The 26,653-nt window shown below is 38.3% G+C and overlaps 1 protein-coding gene across 1 annotated transcript in view; it reads left to right on the top strand.

Annotated features, from left to right (window-relative positions):
* Positions 1 to 26,653, top strand: part of PIK3C3 (phosphatidylinositol 3-kinase catalytic subunit type 3) — a gene marked incomplete in the record, with an annotated part of 1,653,126 nt that overhangs the window by 760,284 nt on the left and 866,189 nt on the right. Inside the window, 1 exon segment of the mRNA XM_044074431.1 lies at positions 22,147 to 22,301. Within this exon segment, the coding sequence (XP_043930366.1) occupies positions 22,147 to 22,301 (155 nt within the window).

Raw genomic sequence — 26,653 nt, 5'->3', positions numbered from 1 at the left:
AAATTTTCATTTTTGAGTTTCAGAACCGAAGTCTTCAACTAAAGCTAAGTGCCCTGTTGGGGAAACTTTTTCTTGCTCCTTACCGATGTCAGTAAAAGTTAATAATTGCATTACTTGTGGAAAGCAAATACCTCATAAAGATTTTAATTTGTACTGTATTCCTTGCCTAGGCCCTGACCGCAACGTACCTTGCTGTCGGTTTTGTGCTTTATTTAATCAACGCACTACCGTCGTCTGTATATTTTCACCTCTAAATATTTTGGTTCTCGGTTTAATTATCCAGGAATGTCGTCAGTTAGCCATAAGACTACCGGGATTGTGAAAAAATGCAAAGATAAAGACAGAGACAGGCCGCCGAGGTCCAAAACTGCTGACGATGCTTCTTCTAAGCCAGTCGCCAGTTCACCGGTTCTCAGTGAGGTGCTTTTGCAGCCCCTGATACTCACTACTACTGATTCACAGGCCTCTACTGAGACCCATTCGGAGTCCGGTATGCCGTGAGATGCTTCAACTATGGAACCCGCGTATGTCTCTACCTTGGATGGGTCCCGAGCTGCTGTGCAGGCACTGGCTTCTGAGGGTGTATTCAGGCCTACGGACTTGCATATTAAACCGATGCCTCCTTCTTCACTTAGGCCTAAATCTCGAACCATACCTAAAAAAATGATGCCCAGGCCACATGCTCAGGCCTCTATGCCTAAAAAACAAATGACAAGAATGACTGAAGATTTAATAACTCTAATCAGGGGTAGCCAACCCCCCCCCCCTTTCTAAGAGGCCTAGGACTGAAGTTGTTTATGAATCTTCTGACCAGGATTCTGTTTTTTCTAATTCTTCTGATGATCTGAATTTGCCCTTATCTACTTATAAGGATTCTAATGCAGAGGACTCCATTCCCTCTGCTTCCCCTCCAGAGGATTTTTCTTTTGGGGAAACCTTGCATATTCTAAGGGAGCATTGCTACTGGAAAAGCCAGTATTTTTCTGATTCAAAAAAGAGGCTTAGGGACTTCTTACTCCTACCTCAGCATAGGCCTGTAGCTTTTCCTCCTGTACTAGACATTGTTGATGATGCTTTTTCGGAATCTAGTTTGGCCCCTGATTCCTTGCCTCCTGCTCCCATAAAGCCTGACAGATACTACAGGGTCCCTGAGTCACATGAGTTCCCTTTTAAAAATCCTATTGCGGATCCATAGACTATTTCACAGGGGCCCAAGGGCATTAAGGCTTCTACTGCTAAAAATCCTACCCCCTTCTGATAGAGACTCCAGGGCGCTGGATAGATTGGGTAAGAAGGTTTACACTTCTGCAACCTTGGCCATTAGGGCTTTAAACTGCCAGTTTCATATGTTAAAGTATCAGTAACATGTTATTGGATTGCTTAAACAGAAAATAATGTTGATTCGTGACTGTGTGGAAAATGAAGAATTGCAGAATTTAAAGCATTCTGCTGAACAAGTTGGAAAACATACTTTACAATGTGGTTTTGATTCATTTGAGGCCTCTTGCAGGGCAGCTGTTACTGGGTCTGTGCTCAGAAGGCATGCTTGGTTAAAGGAGCAATCCTTGCCTGATCATGTTAATGCGAAATTATTGAATGCTCCCGTAGATCAGGACCGCCTGTTTGGCAACAAGGCTGAGGAAGTTCTAAAAAAGATGGAAGATAAAGCTAAATCTATGCAAACTGTTAAACATTTGTTACAAGTTCTGCCTCCTAGATTTAGTAGGCACTGGCCATCTGAGAACTGGTCCTTTCCAGCCCCTTCCAGGTCTTCTCAAGCCAAACCCAGACACAGCAAACACCCCAGGTTTCAGTCCCAGGGGACACACAGGACTAAGCAGTGGGGAACCTCCACTTCCAAATCAGGGAGTAATAAGACTCCCCCCTATGGTTAACTGTCTCAATGACTTCCATTTAACATTTCCAAGCACTTATCAGCTGACTGCCCATTTGGGGGGATAGATTGCTCGCAAAGAAGTGGGAACTCATTATCCAGGACAAATGGGTTTTAAATGTAGTGTCCCAGGGATACAGATTTCACTTCCACACATTGTCAACACCAAGCGGGTGGCCGGACCTACCCCCAAAACAGTGGGCAGAGGCCCAAAAACAAGTACTTTTTCTCTTAAGCATGGGGGCTATTCATCTGGTACCGGAAGAGGAAAAGGGACTAGGTTTCTAATCAAGAATTTTCCTGGTACCCAGAAAAGACAATTCATGGCATACTATCCTGGATCTGTCTACTCTAAACACTTTTTTGAAAATTCCAAAATTCAAGATGCCGACTCTTCACCAATTACTTTCTATGCTAGGCAAAGATGCCTGGTTGGCAACACTAGATTTAAAAGAAGCATACCTGCACATCCCAATCAGGGAATCTTGCAGAAGATATCCATGCTTCAAAGCAGGCTACATGCACTATCAGTTCTCTGCACTGCCCTTTGGCTTATCTGCTACGCCCAGGGTATTCACAAAGTGCCTAGCTCCAGTTATTGCATTTTGCAGGCAAAACAATATTCAAATATACCCATCCCTGGATGATTGTCTAATTCAGGTTGAAAACCAGGACATGATTTTGAATCATCTGGCCTTTGTACAAAGGGTTCTAACTTATCTGGGGTACACCATAAACGAAAAGAAATCACACCTGGTATCCTGTCAACAAATTATATTCCTGGGAGCAAGCTTAAATACAACTTCCCAGATGGTTTACCTCATGCCAGAGAAACAAATTCCTTCTACTGTCATTCTTCTATATATCTACCTACAACTCTACTTCTGTGTCAGTCTTTAACTTACTGCACATCACTGCAAACTTACCTTCGGGCTCTCACACTCTACTGATTGTTTTCCTCTCATTCTCCTTCCTTTGGTTCTTCCCACTCCATTCGCCCTGCGGGCTCACTCCGCTCCCCTACCCTGCCCCCAAATCCCACCCGCCCCAGCACCTCTGCATTTACTCCTCACATACCCCTCCCAACTATACCAATTAACTAATCATAGTCCTCTCCTTATTACCCCTCCCACTCAAATATACTTCGCTCCTCTCTGCACTTAGTCTCTTTCTCTCCCCCTGTAACTCATTATAACCCCATTTACTTCCTTAGCTCTCCTCCTCAATTAGCCTGTTCACTTACACTACATTTCTCCCTTCAATACCCCCATTCTAAACATGCCCTCCCAAATCCTGTATACTATCTGTGTCCCTTGCTCCCTTCTTGTACTACTACTTCTTCTTTATTATGCTACTTCTTACTCTTCCAAAACACCCCTATGCCTACCTTCTACTCAAACTATCCCTTGCAGTCACCTGCAACCATTTCTGTCCACTCACTTCCACAACCTATCTTCATCTCTTATTCCTCCTAACCTACTGTACCTATTCCATCCCAAACACTTCTCCATCACAACAAAAACTTTCACTCATAAACTACTGCTAACCCCAAACAGCTTCCTACTGCACAAACCTAAAAGGCTAAAGGTTATTCCGTGTAATGACCTAGCCTTATCTGGAGATATCCATCCCAACCCTGGTCCTTGCTTCATTACTAACAACTCCTTCCCTCCTCCCCCTACTTCTCCCTCTGTACACAACCCTTTCCCCCATCCCACATCTTCTTCTGCTTCCTCTCTTAACTCCCTTAAGTTCTTCACTACCAATGCCCAGAGCCTTAATAACAAAATACACCAAGTACAAGCTTGGATATGCCATAACCAACCTGACATCTTAGCCATCTCTGAAACCTGGCTAAAACCCCATATTGCTGACTCTGAAGTCTTACCTCCTGGTTTCCATATCCGCAGAAGTGACCGATTAAATAAAAAAGGAAGAGGTTCTGCCCTAATCTACTCTAACCTTCTTTCCTTAATCCCTCTACAAATCCCAACTCCACAATTCAAAAATTCTGAACTAACAGCTAGTCTCCTACGTTTAAATAAACATAAGAATATCTGCATTATCTCCCTATATATCTCCCCAGGCGACAACATTTCTACCCTTGAAAATAAAATTTGAAACCTACTTTCTAGGCGATGTTAATATTGATTGGGCTAAAATCAACTCGCCTTCCCCCTCCCTATTCATTAACCTCTACAGCTTCACCCAAGTAATCCACTCAACCACTCGTCCTAACAAAAAACACCCTGCAGGATCCATCATTGACTGGATCCTAGTCTCCCATCCAAACAAAATAATCCTCTATGTCACTACCTCAGACACCTTTAGTGACCATCTCCCCGCTTTCATTCATCACTCAGCTAACTCCACCCAATATCAACACCAGTATATCCACGCTCGTAATCTTAGCAACTTCAACCCCACAATTTTCTCAAACATTTTTAAACATATTAACTGGCAAATCTTAAACACTCTTCCCCTTGACAATGCTGTAGAACATTTTAACTCTATATTCCTAAATACTCTTAACTCCCAAGCCCCTCCAAGAAACAAATGAGTCAAAGCTAATTCTGCTCCTTGGTTGTCCAAAGAAACAAAACAAATCATGCATCACAGGGGCAAATCCTGGAAGCTTTACCAGAAAAATAAAATTTCTTCTACCTTGCTCCAATACACCCAACTCTGCAACCAAATAAAAAAAACTAATTACCTTGGACAAAAAAAAACTACTGCAATAAACTTCAGTCCAACAATAACAAGAACCCAAAGCAATTCTGGAAATCAGTTAATTCCCTACTCCATCCAGGGTCCAGGAATAATCCCTGCCCTGACCCTAGTATAACTGAGCTCTCACTTCAACACATTCTTTACAGAATCCATAGCTAAGCTAACCAAATCTTTCCCAAACAATAATCCATCCAACTCTCTTTCCTCAACACCCAACAACCCTAATAACTGTCCTCTTAATTTCCAGCTCAGACCTGTTTCAACCACTTTTATAAAAAGGCTCTTATCCAAACTAAAGCCATGCTCTAATGCCCCTGACAACATACCCTCCTCCTTCCTCAAATGTGCTGCTGAAGGCATTGTTCTCCCAATCAGCATCCTAATTAACAGATCCTTAAAAGAGTTGTACATACCCAAACTTTGGCGTTCAACCTACATTCTACCTCTTCACAAAGGAGGCAAAAACACCAATATTTCCAATTTCCGTCCCATTGCCCTACTCTCGCCAATATCAAAAATTCTGGAAAAATGTGTCCACCACCAACTTATGCCTTTTTTTAACTCAGAACCACCTCCTAACACCCACCCATCATGGCCTCCGCCCTGGCCACAGCACCATTACTGCCTTACTATCCTTCTTAGAAACAATCGAGCCCGAGATTCTGGACTACTAGTATCCACAGTACTGCTGGATCTTTCTAAAGCTTTTGACACTGTCTCCCATAAACATCTTCTCTTTCATCTCACCAACCTTTATCTCTCCCCCCCTAATACTCTATCCTGGTTCACCAGTTACCTATCAGACAGATCTCAAGCTGTCAGACGGAAGAACTCTACCTCCTTCTCCTTGCCAACACCCACCGGCGTTCCCCAGGGGTCCATCCTCGGACCCATGCTTTTCATCATCTTCATAAATAGCCTTCACACTGTCATCCCTGACACAACAGTTATCCAGTACGCTGATGACTCTACCTTGGTCTGTGCCACCTCTAAACTTCCTGAACTACTGACTAAAACCCAAATAGCTTTTTCCACTACTGAGAACTGGATGCACCAAAACCATCTCTCTCTCAACTCTAATAAATCTAAAATACTTATTTTCCCTCCCTCCAGGGCTTTCTCTTTTGACAAAAATGCTTTCAAAGTCCTAAGCCAAACCAACACTGCTATAGAAGTGGTCCCTTCTGCAAAACTCCTTGGCATTATCATAGATGAACACCTTAAATTCGATATCCACATACAACAAAACATTAAAAAAAAACACCAAAAGCTAGGTATGCTCTATAGGAATAACCACTTTCTCTCTAACTCCTCTAGGCATACCTTAGCAACTACCTACCTTCTACCTTCTTTACTATATGGAACCCCTCTTCTAACTAACCTGTCTTCTTCCAACACCTCTAAACACGAAATTTGCTATAAGAAGATCTTTAAATTTGCAACTAAATCCAAAACCTCTACTCACTACTGCCTTACCCTACAATCTCTGAACTGGCTAGAACTCTCTAACCACCTAGACTATCTCCAACTAACCACCGCTCACAAATTAATATTCTACCCAGATAAATGCCCAGCCGTAAAAAACATCCTTTCCCCATACATCCCAAATAGATCTCTGAGATCTGAACACCAAAATGTAATCTCTATCCACAAACCCAAACGTCCTGCAGGCTAGCTCCTTCTCTGTTTCTCTCTAGGCAAGAAATGGAGCTCTCTCCCTCCTTCACTTAGGACCATACCAAACTCAGAATCCTTCACGACCCAACCTTTCTCATACCTGTCTTCTAAACGGAAATGTTCCTGCTTTCACCCTACGTACATTCAAGGGAATTTCCCCATTGAGCTCTCTATTCTCCTTGCTCCACGCTACCCTCAAACTATTATTTTCTATTCTAAAACAAACTTAAAGGACAACCGTGCCCTCAGACTAAAAAAACATATTAATTTCATCATGGTTTGATGTTTCCTACATTTTAATAGCACTCTGAGACTATTTTGAGCTTTTTAGATATTTTTAGATGCAATTTCTGACTCTGACCACATGGGGTCTGGCATATTGAAAAAATTCAGACTGTTTACTCTGCCTCAAATAATGCATTCTGGGATACTTAGTCTCCAAAAAATTGCATCAGATCTGCCACGTTTTGCCTTAAGCTGCTGTCACTTCATTGACTTAACAGGCATTCACTGCAGTCTTAAAATCCCCTACTTTTGGTTAAAATGTTATCCTTTTTCAATGACCACTTAAAACACAAGCAGTGCAAATGCTACAGAACAGAACTGAAAGGTGCATTTTCTAGCCCTTTCATCTTAGAAATGCTAAATTGCTTTCTTTTGTGAAGGCTGAAAACTAGCTCTTCAAGGCATCTCCTCCCACTTCACACCTACCTTCCTAGCTGTCAAAGAGCCAAGGGTAATTTGACCCATTATCTCCATGTGATTGACAGCTCGTCACAGCAGGTGACCAGAGTAATGCACTGTTTGCTTGTCAGCCTTTTCCTCCTTACAATGGGAGACTTTTTTTGTTGCACTACTCCTGTCAAATTTAAAACCAAGCTACATAGCACTGGCAATAATCCTTGCTTTGCAAAGCAGTCTGCCACTTATTTTCCCTTCCTGTTTAAATAGCTAACAAATGATGCACTATAAACTTGAAATATTTTAGACTTGCATGACAGCACCCACATGCTTTTTTGAGTCAATATTTAAAAAAAATTAAGGTAGTGCTTACATACACGCACACCCACAGACGCAGACACACACACTGCTTTACTTCTACAATGATTTAGATTTTTACATTTTATAGCAGTGTACTAACCAAGCAGAGAAATCTGGTTCAAAAGCAAGGATAAATTGATCCTGAAATACCTATGAACCTCAGCGCAAGAAATTAGGACAAAGCCATACATAGAAGTGGGACAAAGGCACAAACGAAAAGAGTCTGGGTCTAACTGTCTGCAAACAGCTACAGTTAACTTTGAGTATGTGTCTACCTGTTTGAGCAAATATTCATTTTCCCTGAGCACTCTGCTTTGGCTTGTAAGCAGCCCCCACCACACACACACACACACACACACACACACACACACACACACACCCACACACACACAGACACACACACACACACACACACACACACACACACACACACACACACACACACACACATTCCACTTTCTCTTATTCCTTCTGTTAGCAAATAGTATCCGCCATAACTCATCAAGCATTAAACATAACTAACCCTGGATCAAAATGAAAATAAGTAGGCTGGAAGCATTACAAACAGAAAAAGATTAACTCCACTAATGTGCAATTAAAAACTTGGGAGGACACAATATCAGGGCTAGGGAGGCATAGAAACAGGGACAAAATACGTTTAGGATACACTATTAAGAAGTAATAAGACTTACCTTACTTATGAAGTAAGAAGAAGTGCTTCACATGAATAGACTAACACAGAAAAGGAGTTCCACACAGCACCTAGTCCATTTATTAGGTTAACAGTGTGCTGGGAAAGGCAGTGTTGACATCACAATGTGGGAGGATCACAGGGATTCTGTACAGCATGCAAATAAGGCAGTGTTTACGTCACTTTGGGAGAGGAAACCTCCCAGGATCTTCAGCAAGAGCTATGGCAGATGTGACATCATTATTTAAGAGACGACTAGACAGTTTTCATCTTGGTTTTAAAACTGAAAGTCAAACAGTATGGAAAAGTATGAAGCCTAAGCAGTAAAGAGAATAGTTTTTTTTAAAGCTTATCACATAACAGGAACATCAGGTAGAGATATTTGATTTGATATCCCATTGTTTTCCTTTAAGGTAACATTCTCTGATTAAGCAATTTCTCTCCCTGGACTCCAAGTATGTAAATATCAAGTAACCTCAGATCCTTATATTACAGACAGTTGAAACTTGCTGCTCTGAATGGAAGTTCCTGTAAACTGTGTTCTTTATTATCTTTAATTGTGTTTATAATGTACATTTTGTGCATTTGCATTTCCTGACTGTATGAATTTTATACATGTATTTTACCTTTAACATTATGTAACCTTTATTGTATCATATTACTTATGGAGCTTTTCTCCCTGGGCCACCACTGAAAGTGGGCACGTTCTAGCCCAGTGGACTTCCCCGGTAATCAAACTGAAAATAAATAAATAAATAAATAAATAAATCTGACAACCTACTTCAGACAAGTGGCCACAAAAACCCTGCTCTCTGCAAGACAAATACTGCAAGCCTTGGGGTTCATGGTCTCCTGCATTCTTCTAATTCCATATGAAAGACTGCATATGAGGAAACTACAGTGGTATCTAAAGAGCCTATGGTGTCAACATTCTCAGGATCTAGAAGCAATGATTCCTATCATACCTTGCCTACACATAGAATTCCTTTGGAGGGCAGAGGCCTGCCACCAAAACAAGGGACTACCTTTCACGCCACCCCCTGCTGCCGAAACCCTAGCAACAGACGCATCAGACTATGCATGGGGGGCTTACCTGGCAGGGAAGTGCATTTAGGGAAAATGGAACCCAAGTCAAATGCACCTGCATATCAATCATAAAGAAATGTTAGCTGTGCAGAATGCTCTGACAGCCTTCAAGGACCACATTCTTCCAGGACAACTTATGGTAAAAACGGACAACACCGCTGTTATGTCGTACATAAACAAGCAGGGGGGTACACATTCTTACCCCCTCTGCAGACTAGCCATGGCATTGTGGAACACAACCTTGAGCTACCATGTGCACCTACAAGCTCAGTTCCTGCCAGGAAAATTAAATACACTGACAGACGGACTAAGCAGAGACCTCATGGACCCACACGAGTGGAAACTGGAACCAAGAATTTTCAACATGTTGACAAGCAAATGGGGGAGCCCAGATACAGACCTGTTTGCCTCTCCCCAGAACTACCAATTGGACAAAAGTTGCACAAGGACTCCCCTCAAGCAAGCCTGGAAAGTGGATGCTCTGTCCTTCAGCTGGAAAAACCTATCAGTCTATGCCTTCCCCCCCTCTTCCTTTGCTTTCCAAAGTACTACTAAAAATCAAACAGGACAAACCAAGGATGATTTTGATTGCTCCAGACTGGCCACTCCAACACTGGTACCCCCTTCTGCGCAGTGTGTCACGGTTATCCCCATGGCACCTGCCTCAGACGTCTTCCCTTCCCTGTTGTCTCAGCAGGAGAACCAGATTCTGCACCCTCAGCTTCTAACACTTAACCTTGCAGCCTGGCTAATTACATAATCTCTCCTCTACCATCCCTCAGTAAACCTGTGATGGATATCATTTTAGAGGCAAGGAGGCCTTGTATTAGAAAATCTTATGCTGAAAAATGGAAAAGATTCTGTGCCTGGAATCAATCTCAAGGGATGAGCACAGCAGCACCCAATTTACCTTGGATTTTACAATACTTAACTGGGATGCTTCACAAGGGCCTGTCTTTTTCCTCCATTAAAATCCATGCCTCAACCATTTCAGCTCATTATAGCACAGAACCTCCCCTCTTTTTTCATCCACTGCTCAAGCAGTTCCTCAGAGGGGCCAAAAATTTGAGACCACCCAGGAGAGCTCCAACGCCAGCCTGGGACCTTAACTTTGTTTTGGAGAAACTCACTCTACCTCCTTTCGAGCCAGCTGCTAGTGCAGACTTAAAATTTCTTTCTTGGAAAACAGCTTTCCTTTTGGCAATCACTTCAGCTAGATGGGTGTCTGAATTACAGGCCATTATGGCAGTGGAGCCTTTCATCAACTTTCTTGTGGACACGGTGTCCCTCAGAACCAATCCAGCCTTCATGCCCAAGGTGGTATCCAGTGTGGCTCTTAATCAGTCTGTTCATTTGCTAACCTTCTTTCCCAATCTGCAGAACAAAGGGGGATGGATACTGCATTTCTTAGATGTGCACAGACAACTTAGATTCTACTTGGACAGGACTAAACCTCAAAGGAAATCTGAACAACTGATGGTGGCGTTTGCTGCAGGAGCTGAGGGGAAGGCTATTTCAAAGCAAACCATTTCTAAATGGATAGGCCATTGCATTCATTTCTGCTATAAGCACGATGGAAAACCTATCCCCCAGGGGATCAGACCTCACTCCACCAGGGCTGCATCTACCTCTACAGCCTTTCTCAGAGGCGTCCCTACCAGGGACATCCTAGAAGCTGCTACCTGGAGTTCTGTGCATGCTTTCACCAAGCATTATCATTTGCCAATTTTCTCTAAATCTAGTACTGGCTTTGCCACTGCAGTCTTGCAGGGCCTTATAAGCTGGTCCTAATGCTATCTAAATTCCTCCTCCCAACCATAGCTTTGGGAATCTACCCAAATGTAATGACTGCAACAGTGAAACACTAAGAACATAGTACAGTTGTGTACATTTACCATAAATGTAGATGTTCGAGTGTATTCACTGTTGCAGTCCTGGTTACACTCCCTCCAGCCCCTTAACTTCTTTTAGTAATACCTCTACTTTCCTTTACTATGCTTAAAAGCCTTTTTGGTGTATTTGCTTTTTTGTTGGAGGTATATCATTGTACTTTTATATTTAATTGCTCCCCATTAGGGGAGCACCTGAAATCTGCGGCAAGAAAAACTGATGTAATGGCGTCGGCTGCATGTCTTATACCCCTGACGACCTGACGTCATGGAAGAAGGGACAGCAACTGACGCAGGACCCAAGACTTTGTTAATCAGGCCGACTGAGGCTACATGCAAGCAGATAAACCAAATGTAATGACTGCAACAGTGAACACACTCAAACATCTACATTTATGGTAAGTGTACACAGCTGTACTTTTCATGCCCTGATGACTTTTTCTAACATGTTAAAGAGCCTTTCTGTGCTTCTTCATGACTCAGGGGAAGGTGGTCCCTTACCCAGGAAAGAGACTCCACATAAACCTGCTCCCATCTATGGTTGATCTGCATGAGACTCTGTGTATGGGAAGGGCTAGGAAGGTAATCAATGATCCCACTCACCCTGCCCATGGCATGTACTTAGCCTTTCCTCTGGCAGGTGGTATAGCAGCTTACACTGCAAAACATCAAGACTGAACAGGAGCTTTTTCCTTCTATCTGTAAGGCTGCTGAAATTGAATGCCAGGCACGATGGCAAATAATTAGGTCAGTATGCCACTTGCTATGAGTTATCAGCTTTGGTAACCACTCTGGTAAATTGCTTCATAACTAGTACAGTCAGCTTGATTTCTTATGCTATTACTTCCTAAATGTTAATAGTCAGAAGAGAGTAACCACACTATACATGTGCAATATGAACATCAGAATATATCATACTACTTCTGATGAAGTGCAGTATTGTAAGCTATCACAATGCAAAGTCAGTCTTACAGTACCAACTAGTATAATGTCTGTTTTCCTGTCCATTTGTGGTAATTATTGCGTTGTTATAATTTTAATTATTAGTGTATGTGCATTAGTTTTACTGTCATTCAAACTATATGTTCTTTGTTATGTATTGCAAGGGGACAAAGCAACATAATTTTGTTCAGCTTGCACTGTTATGTATATCTGATTGACAGTAACATTTACTTTGACTTGACTGAAGTTTTAGATACCCTTTCTTTATATGAAAATACTGGAAGGGTAGCTGTGACTATTGAACCTCTTTGGTGTTGTAGATGAACAGAGGGTAGCACATGACTGAACATCCTTATCAGACGGGCGAAGCATGCTTTGCAGTGGGCTGTAGAGAGGTATTTCACATATTTGAGGATGTGAGTGTGCTGGTGGATTACTTGAACCTCATTCTGTTCCACTTTTGGAGCTGAGAATTTAGGAAGACTTTCTGTTAAAAACTTTCTTGTAGTGTGAATCCTGGAGATGTTTTTGTCGTTAGAAAGTACAGTCCTCCGGTTCTGTGTCTTTCAGCAGTGTATACGGGAATGTGTTATGCACATATCTTTATACTGGCTGTGAATTTTTTTTTTTTAATGCCTTTCTCTTCTTCTTTCAGTTTCCTTGCTTTATTGTAGAATGTAGATGTGAAACCTCAAGCCTCTTAGTTTTTTCATTCTGTCTGAGAATGGGTAGTTTCAAGCTGTCTAGTTTTTGGCATTATAAAAAGCGTTTTCATTAGAAGTCAGAGGACCTCTGTCACTTAACATGTTAGATGGCTGCATCTTAGCGCTCGTCTCCTCTTCTGCTGCTGCTTCTTGACCTCTGAGTAGGAGTCCTGGTGTTAACTGAAAGTTCCTGGAAGCTTTCCATCTTTTGGAATCTGTTCATTTCAGATGAGAGAGGTAAACTGTGCTGTCTGTCAGTGGTAAGTGGTCTATAAGTTTCTTGAACACCTGTATGTGCCGGGTCTCATCTTTTCCAAGGTTACAAGTTCTTGTCTCTGGGATCTCTGCCCATCAGGACCTAAGTGAAGGCAGCTTTGTTGCTCAGCACTAGCTGGTTAAGCAGTACATTAAGTGGATTCTGCAACTTTGTTCACTTTTAATCAACCCTTCCTATTCATGGATTTCTGAACTTCATGACTGACATGGTTGCTCATCCCCTTTTGAACAAGCAGTTTGGGGGCTTTTTTACTTGGAGAGAATCTTTTTTTTTTTTTTTTTTTTTTTTTTTGGATTGATTGTTTCCAAAGAGTATACTACATCTACTCTCAAAAGTGGAATGAAATTGTCCACGTCAGTTCATTCCCCTTTATGTGTGAATTCAGGGAGCAAACGGAGAGAGAAAGAGATATTTGGAATTCTGGTTGCATTCTGTCAACTCAGATTATTTCTTGGAATGTGATTCCAGAGCCAGGCTTCCTTTGTAATAGAGGGTTCTGTCTTCTGTGATTTTCCATTTAGGCCATTCCCTGATTCTAGGCACCTGAGATGTTTAAGCTTTACTATTTGGGATTGCTCCAAACAGATATGTACTATAGAATGCCTCTGATGCCACATATAACAAGTAAGTGCTTAACGTATAAGCTGATATGTGAACGGGCCTTCCTGCAGTAGATGCTGTTAACACTTTCCGCATCTGCTGTGTTTGGATACCTTCTGTGCACTCTGGCTGCTGTTGAATTTTCTTCCAGGACAGGTAAGTGTGTGTGTCTATCTATCTATATCTATATATATATCTATATATATATATGTATATATATATATATATATATATATATATATAGATATATATATATATATATATATATATATATCTGTAGTAAATATTTTATAGTGTATGCATGGGATGGGAGGGATCCTCCATTTTACAGGTCATAGTAGCTCAGTGATTGAAGGCTGCAGGAACTGAATATGCTCTCCTAACTTGACAGTGTGATACCATGGGTATGCATGCTCCAAAGCATAGAAATGAGAGAAAAATTCTTGTGACGGTGTCGATAGCAGAAAAGGAAAGCTCAGTGGCTGCCCACTTAGAGGGCCTTCTCACAGATAAACTGAAATGTTGTCTACATCTATTATTTGTATATTCAGTTGCATGCCTTTGCATTTGTTTTACTTCACTGACAAGACTCAATCAGATGAGGTTGTCGTATGGCCAAATGAGTTCTAAATATATTCTTTCTTCACAACTACACACTGAAAGTGACATTGTTTCATGTATATATTGAGAATGTTGATGTGAGCGAACATTTTGGAGTAACATTTTTGTTGCTGTAACAATTTTGAGGCATCTTTTATTGAATTTTATTAAATTTATTAATTTTGGATGCAGTGAAAGTGGGCGTACTTTTATAATGGTTAAGTGTCATGGCATGTATATCTACAAATAAATTAATCATTTGTTCCTTTCTTAAGATTTATCATTCTGATCAAGAGTTGATATGTTTTTGCCTGATTTGACTTCCCTCTCTGTGACTATATCTTGTGCTGCAGCCTGCATTGTTTCGGTGTCAATTTAATTATGTCCCTGTTGAGGACAGGAGCTACAGTCTTTCAGTCTGTATTCATTTTCTTGGTTAATAGTATAATAAAATGCTTGAGGTGGTTGCTCTTAAGAGACTATAGAAAAGTAACATCACTACCTTGGACTGTTGCCAACACCAAGCGCACACACAGATAGACAACATTTTTCTGTCATGCTTAGTGGTGTATCACCCCACCATCAAATGAAACCATCTATAGGGACTTCTCTAGGTCAAACCAACTTCGGCTTGTTGAAGACCCAGGCAAAATTCCCAACAATCCCCTAGAAATGAACCTAGCAGACAGCCAGTAAGACCCCATGTAATGTGTTTATCAGTATACAGCAACATTTACAGGTGAATTCCATATTTCACATGCCATTTCTTAACTAGACTCAAGTATTGTAACTTATGCAGAAGCTGTAAAAGTTTGTCTTCAGTATCTGGTCCTTTGTGATGCTCTGCTGGTAGCTCTGCTTTCTGCTGATTGGTTTCTGTTTTTGTCTGTTGATTTTCAAATTATTTCAGTTCTCTTGCCTAGCCAGACCTTTCTTTGAGTATGGGGGCAGTCATATTTGGTCACTTACCTTTTGCAAGGCATGTTGTTATATCCTTTGCTGAAGAGCAGGTCCATATCTGCAGTCCTTTTTTTTTCCTGCTGACTTTACTTGCATATTTAAAGAGTCATGATCTTTGTCTGGTTTGACCTCATATTTTGAGTCAGAGATGCCTTCGTTTTAGTGCTGTGCTGTCTTCCACATATTTCAGAATTATTTCCATCAGTGATAATTCCATGTTTCCCTATACAACAGGTCAAACTGTGATGGGTGGTTTATATTTAAAGGGCTAGGGCCATACAATTACTGATCTCAGTCTTGTTAAGGAGAACTGCATTTGCTGTTTACTAGTATTAAGGAATCTTATCCTCCTCCAATGAGTTAAGAGTTTTGGTATTGATATTGAGTTTTCCCTCAAGCATCTTAAGAACTGGCAAAATACAAAAATAAGCACAGATGCATGATAGCCTACAAGTAGTATCACTTTTATTAAACCCAAAAATATTTACTAATTATCCACAAGATGAGTGCTTTCATCTTAATACATTTACAAGACTTCTTCAGATGTAAAATCATTAGAAACTTCCAGAATTTTAAGATCTAAAACAGTCACTTGATCTCTTGGCTCTAAAAACCTTAAAGAAACAATGTCACCATAAATATTGCAAGGTAATAGTCCTGTACATTTTGCTTTAAATCAATTAATTACTATTCTAATACTTAAAACCTTTATAAAAATCCTTTTTTCATGGACTAAATATTAAAATAAAAATTACAAAAATTACAAAATGTATATATACTTTTAGGTTTCAAGAACTTTAAAAAAACATTTAATAAATCTAATTAACTTCTCTAATGTATGTTCGCTTTTACCTTATGCAAGCAGGTGATATAAGAGACTTCCTTGAGCACTGAGGAGGTATTTGTATTCAATCTCAATTGTTATGCATGTTCCATTGTTTCTAATAGCAACCCCAAGGGCCATCCCTAGGATTTACACCCAACTGTTCTAGAATTAAAAACTTAAGTTTGTGCCCTAGGCAGACTACTAAATGCTTAGAAAGAGCATTAATGTTTCTTCTTTATCTAATAGCATATAAATGTTCAAAAATGTGTTCTTTCAAGTTGTGTTTGCTTTTTCAGACTGGCATAAGGCTAAATACACTACACCCTTTGCACAATTATATTTCCCTTTAATAATAAATTGCTGCCCTCTGATAGTGAGCTTAAAAGATGTTCCTGTAATAATTGCACCCCACGCACTCAAACATTCCCCTTTGGTTGTCATTCTTCCTAACTTGGTTAGTGGATTCAAAAATGTTTATAAAACCAAGTCCTTTTTTATATACTGTCAAAAGGTTGTTACCTAGCTTTTCCTTCAATTTTTATTGAGGACCCACTTTATATACATATGATCTTGGGAAAATGTGGTAATAAAGCTACTTTTGCAACTAGGTGTAGCCTTTTCTGCTGGTAAAAATGTGTTACTAATGGCGCCAGTTGGACATGTACTGTTCCCATTACCTAAAAGGATAGGAATAACCTTCTTTTATAAACAACCTCTTCCAAAGAATTGTTAAGGAAATTCTTTTTTTATTTTATTTATTTTTTTATTTAACATTTGTTGACCGGGAATGTCCGACTAGGTTCCACAGAGCCTGTTTTCAGCGGAGGCCCGGGGAGAAACGCTCCAGATGCATGTCTTTGGAATGTGGGAGGAAACCGGAGTACCCGGAGGAAACCCACGCGAACACAGGGAGAACATGCAAACTCCACACAGAAGGCACCCCAGCCGAGAATCGAACCGGAGAACCTCTTGCTGTGAGGCGACAACGTTAACCGCTGCCAGAAAATCCTTAGACTGTAACCATGCTCAGACAAACTGTCCTTTTATCACTGTCTTTTTCTGGTGTAGGGGGTTGGAACTAATGTAGTGCAAGAAGGTGTTAGAATATGTTGGTTTCCAAAAAATCATAGATACCAGTCTCCTATTGACATAGTCCTTCAATAACAATACATCCAAGTAGGGAATGGCGTTCTCTCCTATACTATAGGTGAATTTCAGAAAATCAACAGTATTGTTGATGTAATCAGAAAATGAAGGAATTTTCTTTACTTCATCCCTCCATACAATGAATGTGTCATCTTGGTACCGCGTATAGAGGTGACATGAATCTTTAAAAGTGGTGTTAAAGATGTATTTCTTCTCCAACTCCACCGTGATAGTGTTCACATACAAAAATCCACATGCTGAACCCATCATAACACCACTGTGTTGCAAAAAATGTTGATTTTCAAAAAATATATAATTGTTATGCAAAACAGTATTTATAAGCACTGTACACAAGTTAATCTTGTCCTGAGAAAAATTTGTGTTGTTATGCAGGAAATCAAGTCATTGCACACCTATATTGTGTGGTATCACCTTATACAAATATTTTTACAACTACTGTCAAAAGTATCAAGGCATCTTCAAAAAACAAGTTATTACATTTTTCAAGAAAATCCCATGAGTCCTTACAAAGTTGATGTGCTTTCTGTACAACTGCTTTCAAGTGATGGTCCAAAACCTTCACAAGCAGTGACATTACTGAGTATCTAGCGTCCACTATCGGCTGCATAGGCAGATCGTTCCTGTCCTTGTGTATCTTTGGCACTCTGAAAATTGTTGGCAGCATGGGATTAACAATGTGCAAAAAGTTGTATTCCTCCTTTTTAATTTGTCCCTGCATCAACATATCATGTAATGTACAAATTTTACTGCGAGTAACATTTAGTTCATTTTTTGAAATTTGTATTTGGTTATCCTCGAACAAAATACTTTTTTTCCACATGTTGAATATTATTAATCAGTAGAGTTTTTTAAATTTCTTAAAAACATACACACGCACACATATATATATATATATATATATATATATATATATATATATATATATATAGATGGATATATTATGTATAGTCATTTTTGTTATTGTTTTCAATTTTTTCGTCAATGCAGACCTTTAAGGATTTTTATAAAGGTGTTATTAGAATAGTAATGAATTGTTCTAAATCGGAATGTATATGTCCATTAACTTGCAATAATGGTGGTAACATTGTTTATCTAAGTTTTTTGTGCCAACAGATCGCGTGATTGATCTAGATCTTTAATTTTGGAAATTTCTAATGATTTTAAATCTGAAGAAGTCTTGCAAATGTATTAAGATGAAAGCGCTCATCTTGTGGCTATTCTGTGGTGTAATGCATGTGTACTACCTATAGACTATCATGCATCTGTGCTTATTTTTTTGTGTTTTGCTGGTGCATTTTATTCTGCACTAGTTTGTTGATTTTTTTTGTTTTGTTTTTGGCAAGGCTGCTATTAATGGATTTAAAAAATGTACATTAGGAAGCTCAAATTGACAGTTGGGGGCTGGATGGTCATTTGTCGACTAGGCTCTATAGGAAGGAATGTTATCATCCGTCTTATTTGCATAGAGGTAGCATGCACCCCAAGAATGTGTTCTCCAGTGAGGTGAAGGGAAAAAGCTATACATACCTCGTGTTTATCTTTGGAACCCCATGAGTTTGAGAAGGGTTTGGATCGGATGAAATTAGATTTTATAAATAGGGGCTATGAGATATCAGAGATTGAAGGGGCATGTTCCTTTGCAGTTAGAAATAGAGCTACCAAGGTGAAACCTTATTTTTCCTCTCCCTGCAGTAACCATAGTACAAGTAACAGAAGCAGTAATGCCCTTGCAATGACTTTGACTTACAGTAGTGATGTTAATATGGTCAAGGACATTATTAGACAGAACTAGTATATTTTACAAGTGGATGAACAGATTGCAAGAACTGGGGGTCTAAACCTAGGTTTTGTCATAAGAATAAAAAAAGTTTAAAACAAAGATTATTTTACCCAAGGGAGAGTAGTATAAGTGCCAGTGATATATCAGTTGGCACCAAAATATGTAATGCCTGTCCCTTTTGTGTTTATATAGTTGAATCACTGAATTTTAAACATCCTGATAATGGTCATGTTTTTTATATGAGAATAGGAGCAGATTGCAACGCTAAGAATGTGATATATCGTGCTAAGTGAAGGAAATGTTTTGCTTTTTACATGGGCAAAACCAATAGGCAGTTAAGGGAACAAGTCAGGGACCATTATTATTATGCCCATAGAGGCCTAGGTTATAGTGCATTGGCAAAACATATTAAAAATGAAGGAAAAGAACATAGCTTTTATTTCAGGTCTTGGAGGTTGTTTATGAGGATGTTAGAATGGGGGACTTGGTTAATGAAATTGAAAGGATTGAGCTTTGTTGAATTCTTGGGCTTGGTGCACATAGGGGTCATGGATTAAATTATTTTATTTCTTTGAAATCTGTTTTAAAGACTAGAAAGTTTAGGAGGTGAACTTTTGTATTAGTTTGTCTCATGGTTCTATGTACTTCCTCTTTAAGTAGATTGGTTAATTTAATAATTATTGTAGCCTTTCCTGTGTTTCTTGATGTTATGCCTGATGAAGCTGTATCACAATTGTGAAAGCGCTAATTATTTCATTAAAAGTTTTACTTGTTTTTTATCTGGGCTGTATTCAGCTGTGTTTCTGTATGTTATTAATTTTGTTTGTTACATTGATATTTAGTTTATTGCCGGAGGTCTTTGCTATCGCTAGATTTATTAAATGTTTTTTAAAAGTTCTTGAAACATTTATATATATTGTAATTTTTGCAGTTTTTTTTCTGTTTCATCAATGCAGAAAGGATTTTTTACAAAGGTTTTAAGTATTAGAATAGTAATGAATTGGCTAAAAGTAGAATGTATAGAACCATTAACTTGCGATATTTATGGTAACATTGTTTCTTTACAGTCTTTAGTGCCAGCAGATCACTTGATGGCTTTAGATCTTTAAATTTTGCGAGTTTCTAACCATTTTACATCTGAAGAAGTCTTGTTAATGTATTAAGACTAAAGTACTCATCTTGTCCAATTAGTGGATATTTTGTGGTTCAATAAACATGGTACTTCTTGTAGACTATGGTGTATCTGTGCTTATTTTTGTAGTTTGCTGATTCTTTTTATTCTGCACTAGTTTGTTGATCTTAAGAACTGGCTTAGTAGCATGAAAACCCATTGCTTTGCCAACCTCTAGCTTTTTAAGTTTGCTCAGGACCGTTTAGTCTGTGAGATTAACATTAGGGTTACTTGCCTACCAGTTTTTCTTGGATATGAGAAATCTCCCTTTTCATGTGTATATACTGAAAAGATTTAATTGTATTTTCTTATATTTTTCTATAGTCAAATTCTGCCATTCTTCCAGTTGTTTTCTTATATTTACTGTCCTTAATTTTGTTTTGTGTTCCTTTGTATTGTATGTGACTTTTTATCTGTCTTTATTGCACAACTTTAACATGGTTGGAGTCTTTGCTTTTCAGTTGATTTCCAGTTTTGTTCGTTGTGTTAGCATTCTTTTATGTCTGTCTGCTTTTTGAATTCTTTTGTTTCATAAACATATATTTTATTTGAACTCGCATGCTATTTAATTTGAGAACCAGTGATTCTTTTTCTTACTTATCATCTTTAGGTATGTTGCTTCTGGTTTTTGCAAATCCCTTTCCCATCCACACTATCTTAATTTCTGTTTCTATAGTTTTAATGAGGCATTTGCCCCGCTGTCTTTTGTCCTGAAATTCTGAACCCTTATTCTTGTTCAGAACAAATTTAGTTAAGTGTAGTTTGAACCATATTGCTTGGCGATCACTTGTTTTCAAATGTCTGCCCACAGATATGGTGTGCTTAACTATTAGACCTGTCTTTTTAACAAGCAACATAACTACCTATATGAAGTTTGAATGTAACTGAAAGTTTGAGGTTGATATGTATAACGGTTAAGGTTTTTAACTTCTAGTCAATCGCTAGCATGTGTTGTAAGAGAAGCCATGTGTAGTAGTCCTTATCCCTCTATGTAGAAAGCTGTTAAGGCTGTATTAGGTATATTTTGTGCAGTGCTGTAGACCTCATATTTACTAGGACATAGTGTACAGGCAGGCTGTAGACAAGAGGATAAAGGAAATGGTGCATTGTATTCACCAGAAGCTACATAAGAAAGTCTCTGATGTTTTTGGCGTGTTGCTGCTGTTGTCTTTCCACAAGAGGAGTAAAAATTGCAGTGCTGAAGCTGATAGTTTGTGTGTTAATTTGCTGTACATGTTGCCCAGTGTTTTAGAGAACAGTTGCATTCTAAAAACTAGTTCATTCAGTGGTGCTACAGATATGTTCCAAACTCATGACAAATAGAGGCTTGTTAAGTGCTTCTCACTGCTGTTCAGCTGTTGACTCACACTGTATATTAACAGCAGTCAGCAGCTGCCACAGACAAGCAGTGTGAAGCTGTTACAGTTCATTCAGCATCCCCTCAGAAAGGCAGATGTGTTTAAAAGCTTGTAACCTTATTTACACTTAGCATTGCTATACTGTGGTGGTTGCACTCTGGCAGCAGTACGTGTGTTAAAGTTTTCCATGCTGTAAAACACCTAGCAAGCCTCTTTTTTTTTTTTCTCTGAATTTTGCAGTACATGGCTCAGACAAAGCTCTGTGTACCACAAAGAACTGGGTTGTTGTGTTCTCGGCATGGATGTTGTTCACTACTCAAGGTGAATTTCTTGTCATTTATTTTTTGTTTCATTTGTTAATTGGGTAATCCCACTTGGAAACAGGTGTTTCTTTTCAGGTTTGGCCCAGGAACACTGGTCTGGTCAAGTGACTTGGTAAGAGTCGCACAGTGGGCAAATTGAGGTATAAAGAAGCAAACCTTGTACCCCTGGCTGTAGGAAGCAGCTCACTTGCTGTTCAGCACCTTAATCCTTTGCACTAACTGCCAATTGATCTATGGATCAACTCATAACAAACTGTATATATTTTTGGCCAGTAGATGAGACCTGATCACAACCCCCTATATATGCTTGCTTGTATGAAATTGATCTTTTTTTTTTTTTTTTTAATAAAGTTGTTTGACATCACTGATAATATTACTTAGTGGTGAATATGCTACCTGTCTGACTTTCACGCATTCTTTGTTTTTCTAGGATCTCTTAATGTACTTGTTACAGCTTGTTCAAGCCTTAAAATATGAGAATTTCAATGATATAAAAAATGGGTTAGAGCCTAGCAAGAGAGACAGCCAGGGATCGATGTCTGAGAGCTTAATAGGATCTGTTGCCAATCCTTCAGAAATTGACAGGTAAATTAAGAATTATGTTTTCTATATCTCCAGAATGAGATAACCCCTCTTTATATTAGATCTGTCCTTATTTTGAGACATAAGGAGGATCATTTTATTTTGCTTGCTCTTTAATAGAATAGGAACTGTGTTTTTCATTTCATCACACCTATCTATAGTTTGAACCGCTAACTTGCCAGGATAATTAGCTGCTCACTGGTAGTACTTTTTATCAATTGAAAATCCTTATTTCATGTGATACTATAATCATTGCAACAATTAAAATCATAGTAACACAGCATCATTTAGTACTAATTGACACAATGCATGCCTGTATCGGGGTTAAGTGATTTGTGTTCATCTCTCTCTCTCTCTAGGATGCTTTGTTTTAAATATCTTTATTAAATTATCACATTTTAATTTGTAACATTGATATAAATGCTTTAATAGAAGAGAACTGTAAGTTTTCTGTGTTACTGTGCTGCAGTATACATATACAGTAGAAAGTCGATTATCCAAACATCAGTTATCCAAACGCAGCTTGCTAAAATTTTCGGGTAGGAAAAATCATAAAGTCTGATTATGTAAACATTATATGCATTCATTTGCGAGTGTTTTTTGAGCTTGCAGCCCACTCGTGTGAAAAAAATATTCTTTATTGTGTACTGGAATTACTGAATGGTTGAAAAGTGTATTTCCTGTGTGCAGAAAAAACAAGATTAGCTAGTATGTGTGGATTTATACTGGTTCAGTTTTATGTTTGATTATATGAACAGTTTGATTATCCGAACTACCCTAGGTCCCATAACCCCTCAATTGTACAGATTTTCACAGAATGTCCAAATTTTGGCCTCTTATTTTTTTGGTCCATTTTTCATAATGTGGTTTTCGAGCAAATTAGTTTTAAATCATTAAAGACTGAAGTTAGAAAATAATGACAGACATTTGAGTTTCAGACTTCATACCCTTCAGAAAATTCATGCTAATGTAAAATCTGTTATTCTGTCAACTTTCTAAATTTGTAAGAGCAATATTTAAAAAATTGTCCTTATTTTGGGCCTTTGTCCCACTTTTATTAATGGCTTTGTCCAGATTTCTTGCTCTAAGAGGTTGAGAGGTATGGTCCCAATTAGTTCAGATAATCAACTGTACTGTACATTTTCTTTTCTAACAGTTTTCATTCAATCCAGCATTGTGGAAGTTGCTCAATTCCTGCCTTATTTTTAACCTCACTCTTCCTCCTGAATGTTATTCTGCATATATTTTTTTCCACAAGATCCATGTATTTCTAACTCTTGTTACATCACTTTTCTAAAGAACCCACCTTTTTTTGTTTAAATCGTGTAAAATATTCATACTTCAGTTAAAGCTGGTTTAGATATTCATTTGCATTTTCTTGTAATTGTCTTTTTGATGGCCAGTAACATTAAACATAGAAAGGCCTGACTATGTCTAAACAATGCAGATCAGATATCCAGTTCAAAATTGTTTTCTTAGATATAACCATTTGTTCCCCTAACATTTGTAAAAGTACTCTTAAAATCTCCCAAATTATTACATTCCCCCCCAAAAAAAACACTTCCTTTTACCTTTCTCCCCTCCATCAGACCTCCAGCATTTGCTGTCCACCTGAAGAAAAATCCTGTGAAATCTACTCTGGGTATAAAAATGCCTATGCTAACACTTCCATGCAAAATTGTTAATGTTTCTGAACGTTGTTTCTTACTTGGAACCCTTACATATTTCTTCCCATTGTTCTTTTATAAATTTTTTGTTTTTTTCTTTTCAAGTGCTACAGCTTTCAACAGAGGTGTTATTTTTTTTTTAGTTTGAAGTCCTTTTTGTTGTTGGTGCAGTGGTTCTTGTTTATTATAATTTACAGCATTGGGTATAGCTGTAGCTTTTGTCTGTTTACAAATTGAATTTTTAATTTATCATTGTTGGGCTGAATAGCTGCAACGATTACCGGGGTGAATAGCTGCAACTTCTTTCGGGCTGAATAGCTGCATTCATAGTACCTTACTGGGCTGAATAGCTGCAGTGTCTGTATTTTTCCCTGGGCTGAAAAGCTGCAATGATTACAATGGCCAATAGCGATGATTCTAACTTAAATTTCAGTGTGTATTCTCTTCCCGATGAACTCAGAGTGTTGACAGACACCTTACAGCAAGTGGTGGGGAAGGCAAATGATGTTATTGAACGAGTCCAGAGCCAATTCCAAGGTAACAGTGTGGGCTTCTTGGAAATCTCATCTGATGAAAACATTATTACAGATGAGACTGAACAGTCTGAAAGGTTGGTTTCTGATTTAATCAAATTTAATAATCTGAATTCCTTCTCTTGCTTTCAATATAGTGATACTTTTGGGGAAATTAAAACTAAATCCGATTTTATTGACTGCCATTCATAAGTATTTCAACTAGAGAAATATGTGTTGAAATACAAATCATTGGAAATAGAGAATCATTACCTCACTGTCTTGAGCATAACATTGTGCCACTAGGTTTAAGAGTGTACATATTTCCAAATGGTACTACGTACCAAGATAAATTGTACACTGAAATCAGTGAGATTTATAATAAGGTAGGATGTGAAGTTATGCAAGTTTTAATATAGCCGAACACTCAAATGAATTGAGAGAATAGATCAGCAATTTAGACGGCAGCATCAAAAAACATTCCTCATTTTGTCTTGTAAAGCACTTGTATAGTAATATTTTTGTTAAGTGGAACAACATATTAAAACCATTATTTAATGCATAAAGAAGAAATTAAAGAGAGACTTGTCAGCGTACATCAGCAAACAAGCTTTTACCATCAAAAAATTGACCGAGAAGTCAACCAATCAGACTGTTAAACCCCATATTAAGGAGGTACCTTCTAAACGAAGATTAGACCAATTAGACTCTTTCTACCACAGTGATGTTGATAGTGTTCACAGTGGGAAGTTTAACGGGTACAAAGGGAATGCTTTTACTTTGGCCACAGTGGCAGATAATATTTTATGGACACTGAGGGCAATTCCAAGGCTTCTAGTGTTGAAGAGGAGATGAGTGTTGTTTCACTCATTACACCAATTCGTTTTTTTCTTCTCCCAAAGAGGACAAGACAATGAGGTCCAAGTTATGAGTGAAAGGAAAACTGTTGACAAATACATGACGTATTTTTAACTTGACTGCAGTTAATTTTTCAGCTGTTGAAATCAAGGTACTTTCAAAAGGTTTTTCTTTTATTCCAACTCACCGTGCAGTTTTGACTGATGTTATTTTGGACTCTAAACAAATTGTTAGAAAATTGAATTTGAATTTCTTGTACAAAGATGTTGCTTCTAGTTAAAATTGTTTGTTTAAAAAGCATAGCACAGTGAATCCACCACTTTCTGGTAGTTTAAATGTTTTTAATAAACTTTGTGAAGATGATATTTATGAATTATCTAAATCAAACTTAGAAAAATGCTGCAATAAAGTGAAGTTTAACTTAGATAAAGAACAATTTGCAGCACTTGGTCACTTACAATATCATGATAATTTAAGGTTTATGTGAGGTAACAAGCGGAATGGTTTGGTGATTATGAATAAAGCAGATTACATTTCAGCGATACACGCTGTCTTGAATTATGTTAATTGTTACAGAGTAGTTACAAGAGAGTTTGTGAAAAAATATGCATGCTGATTGATCTGACTTTTAGATTTGTTACATCAGAGCTGTCTGACTTTTGAAATGTATAATTTTTGTATAGTTGAGCAACTGGAGTTGAGGTTCCTATTTGGAATCCCAAGATTCACAAAGATGAAAAGAAACTGCCTTTTAGACCTATAGTGTCCTCTCTAAGAAATAAAACCAGTCAACATTTCTTTACTGTTAGACAGCATTTTGAACCCCATAGTGCAAGCAAGCAATTATTTCCTTAAGGATTCCTGGTTACTTCTTGATCAAATTGGTAAATTTAAGTGTGAAGGTGATGAAGCTTTGCTATGCACAGTATATGTTAATACTTTGTACACTTCAGTTGACCAAGATGAAGGGATTGAATTTATTGAATTGTTTTTAAATAAATCTACTTATGGTCTTTTGTTAGATTCTAGAACAATTTGTGTTCTACTAGATTTAGTTCTTAGTTATAATTTTTTTGACTTTGAGTCCAAGATTTACCAGCACATTTCAGGTAGAATTATGGGGGCTTCTGTAGCCCCTACATTTGCAAACCTGGTGATGTGTAGGTGGGAGACTTACTATTTATCTAATTGCCCCTTATTCAAATTTATGTCATTTTATCGTAGGTAACATTGATAATTTATTTTTTTTATTTGGAAGGAAAGTAGAGATGAGTTTAAGATTTTTGTTGAACAAATGAATAATAGTCTAAGGTGGTTA

Source organism: Protopterus annectens, chromosome 6.part0, assembly GCF_019279795.1.
Source record: "Protopterus annectens isolate FY-2018-M chromosome 6.part0, PAN1.0, whole genome shotgun sequence".
Classification (NCBI taxonomy): domain Eukaryota; kingdom Metazoa; phylum Chordata; order Ceratodontiformes; family Protopteridae; genus Protopterus; species Protopterus annectens.
The sequence above is the reverse complement of the archived record's forward strand: the minus strand, read 5'-3'. Positions and strand labels throughout refer to the sequence as shown.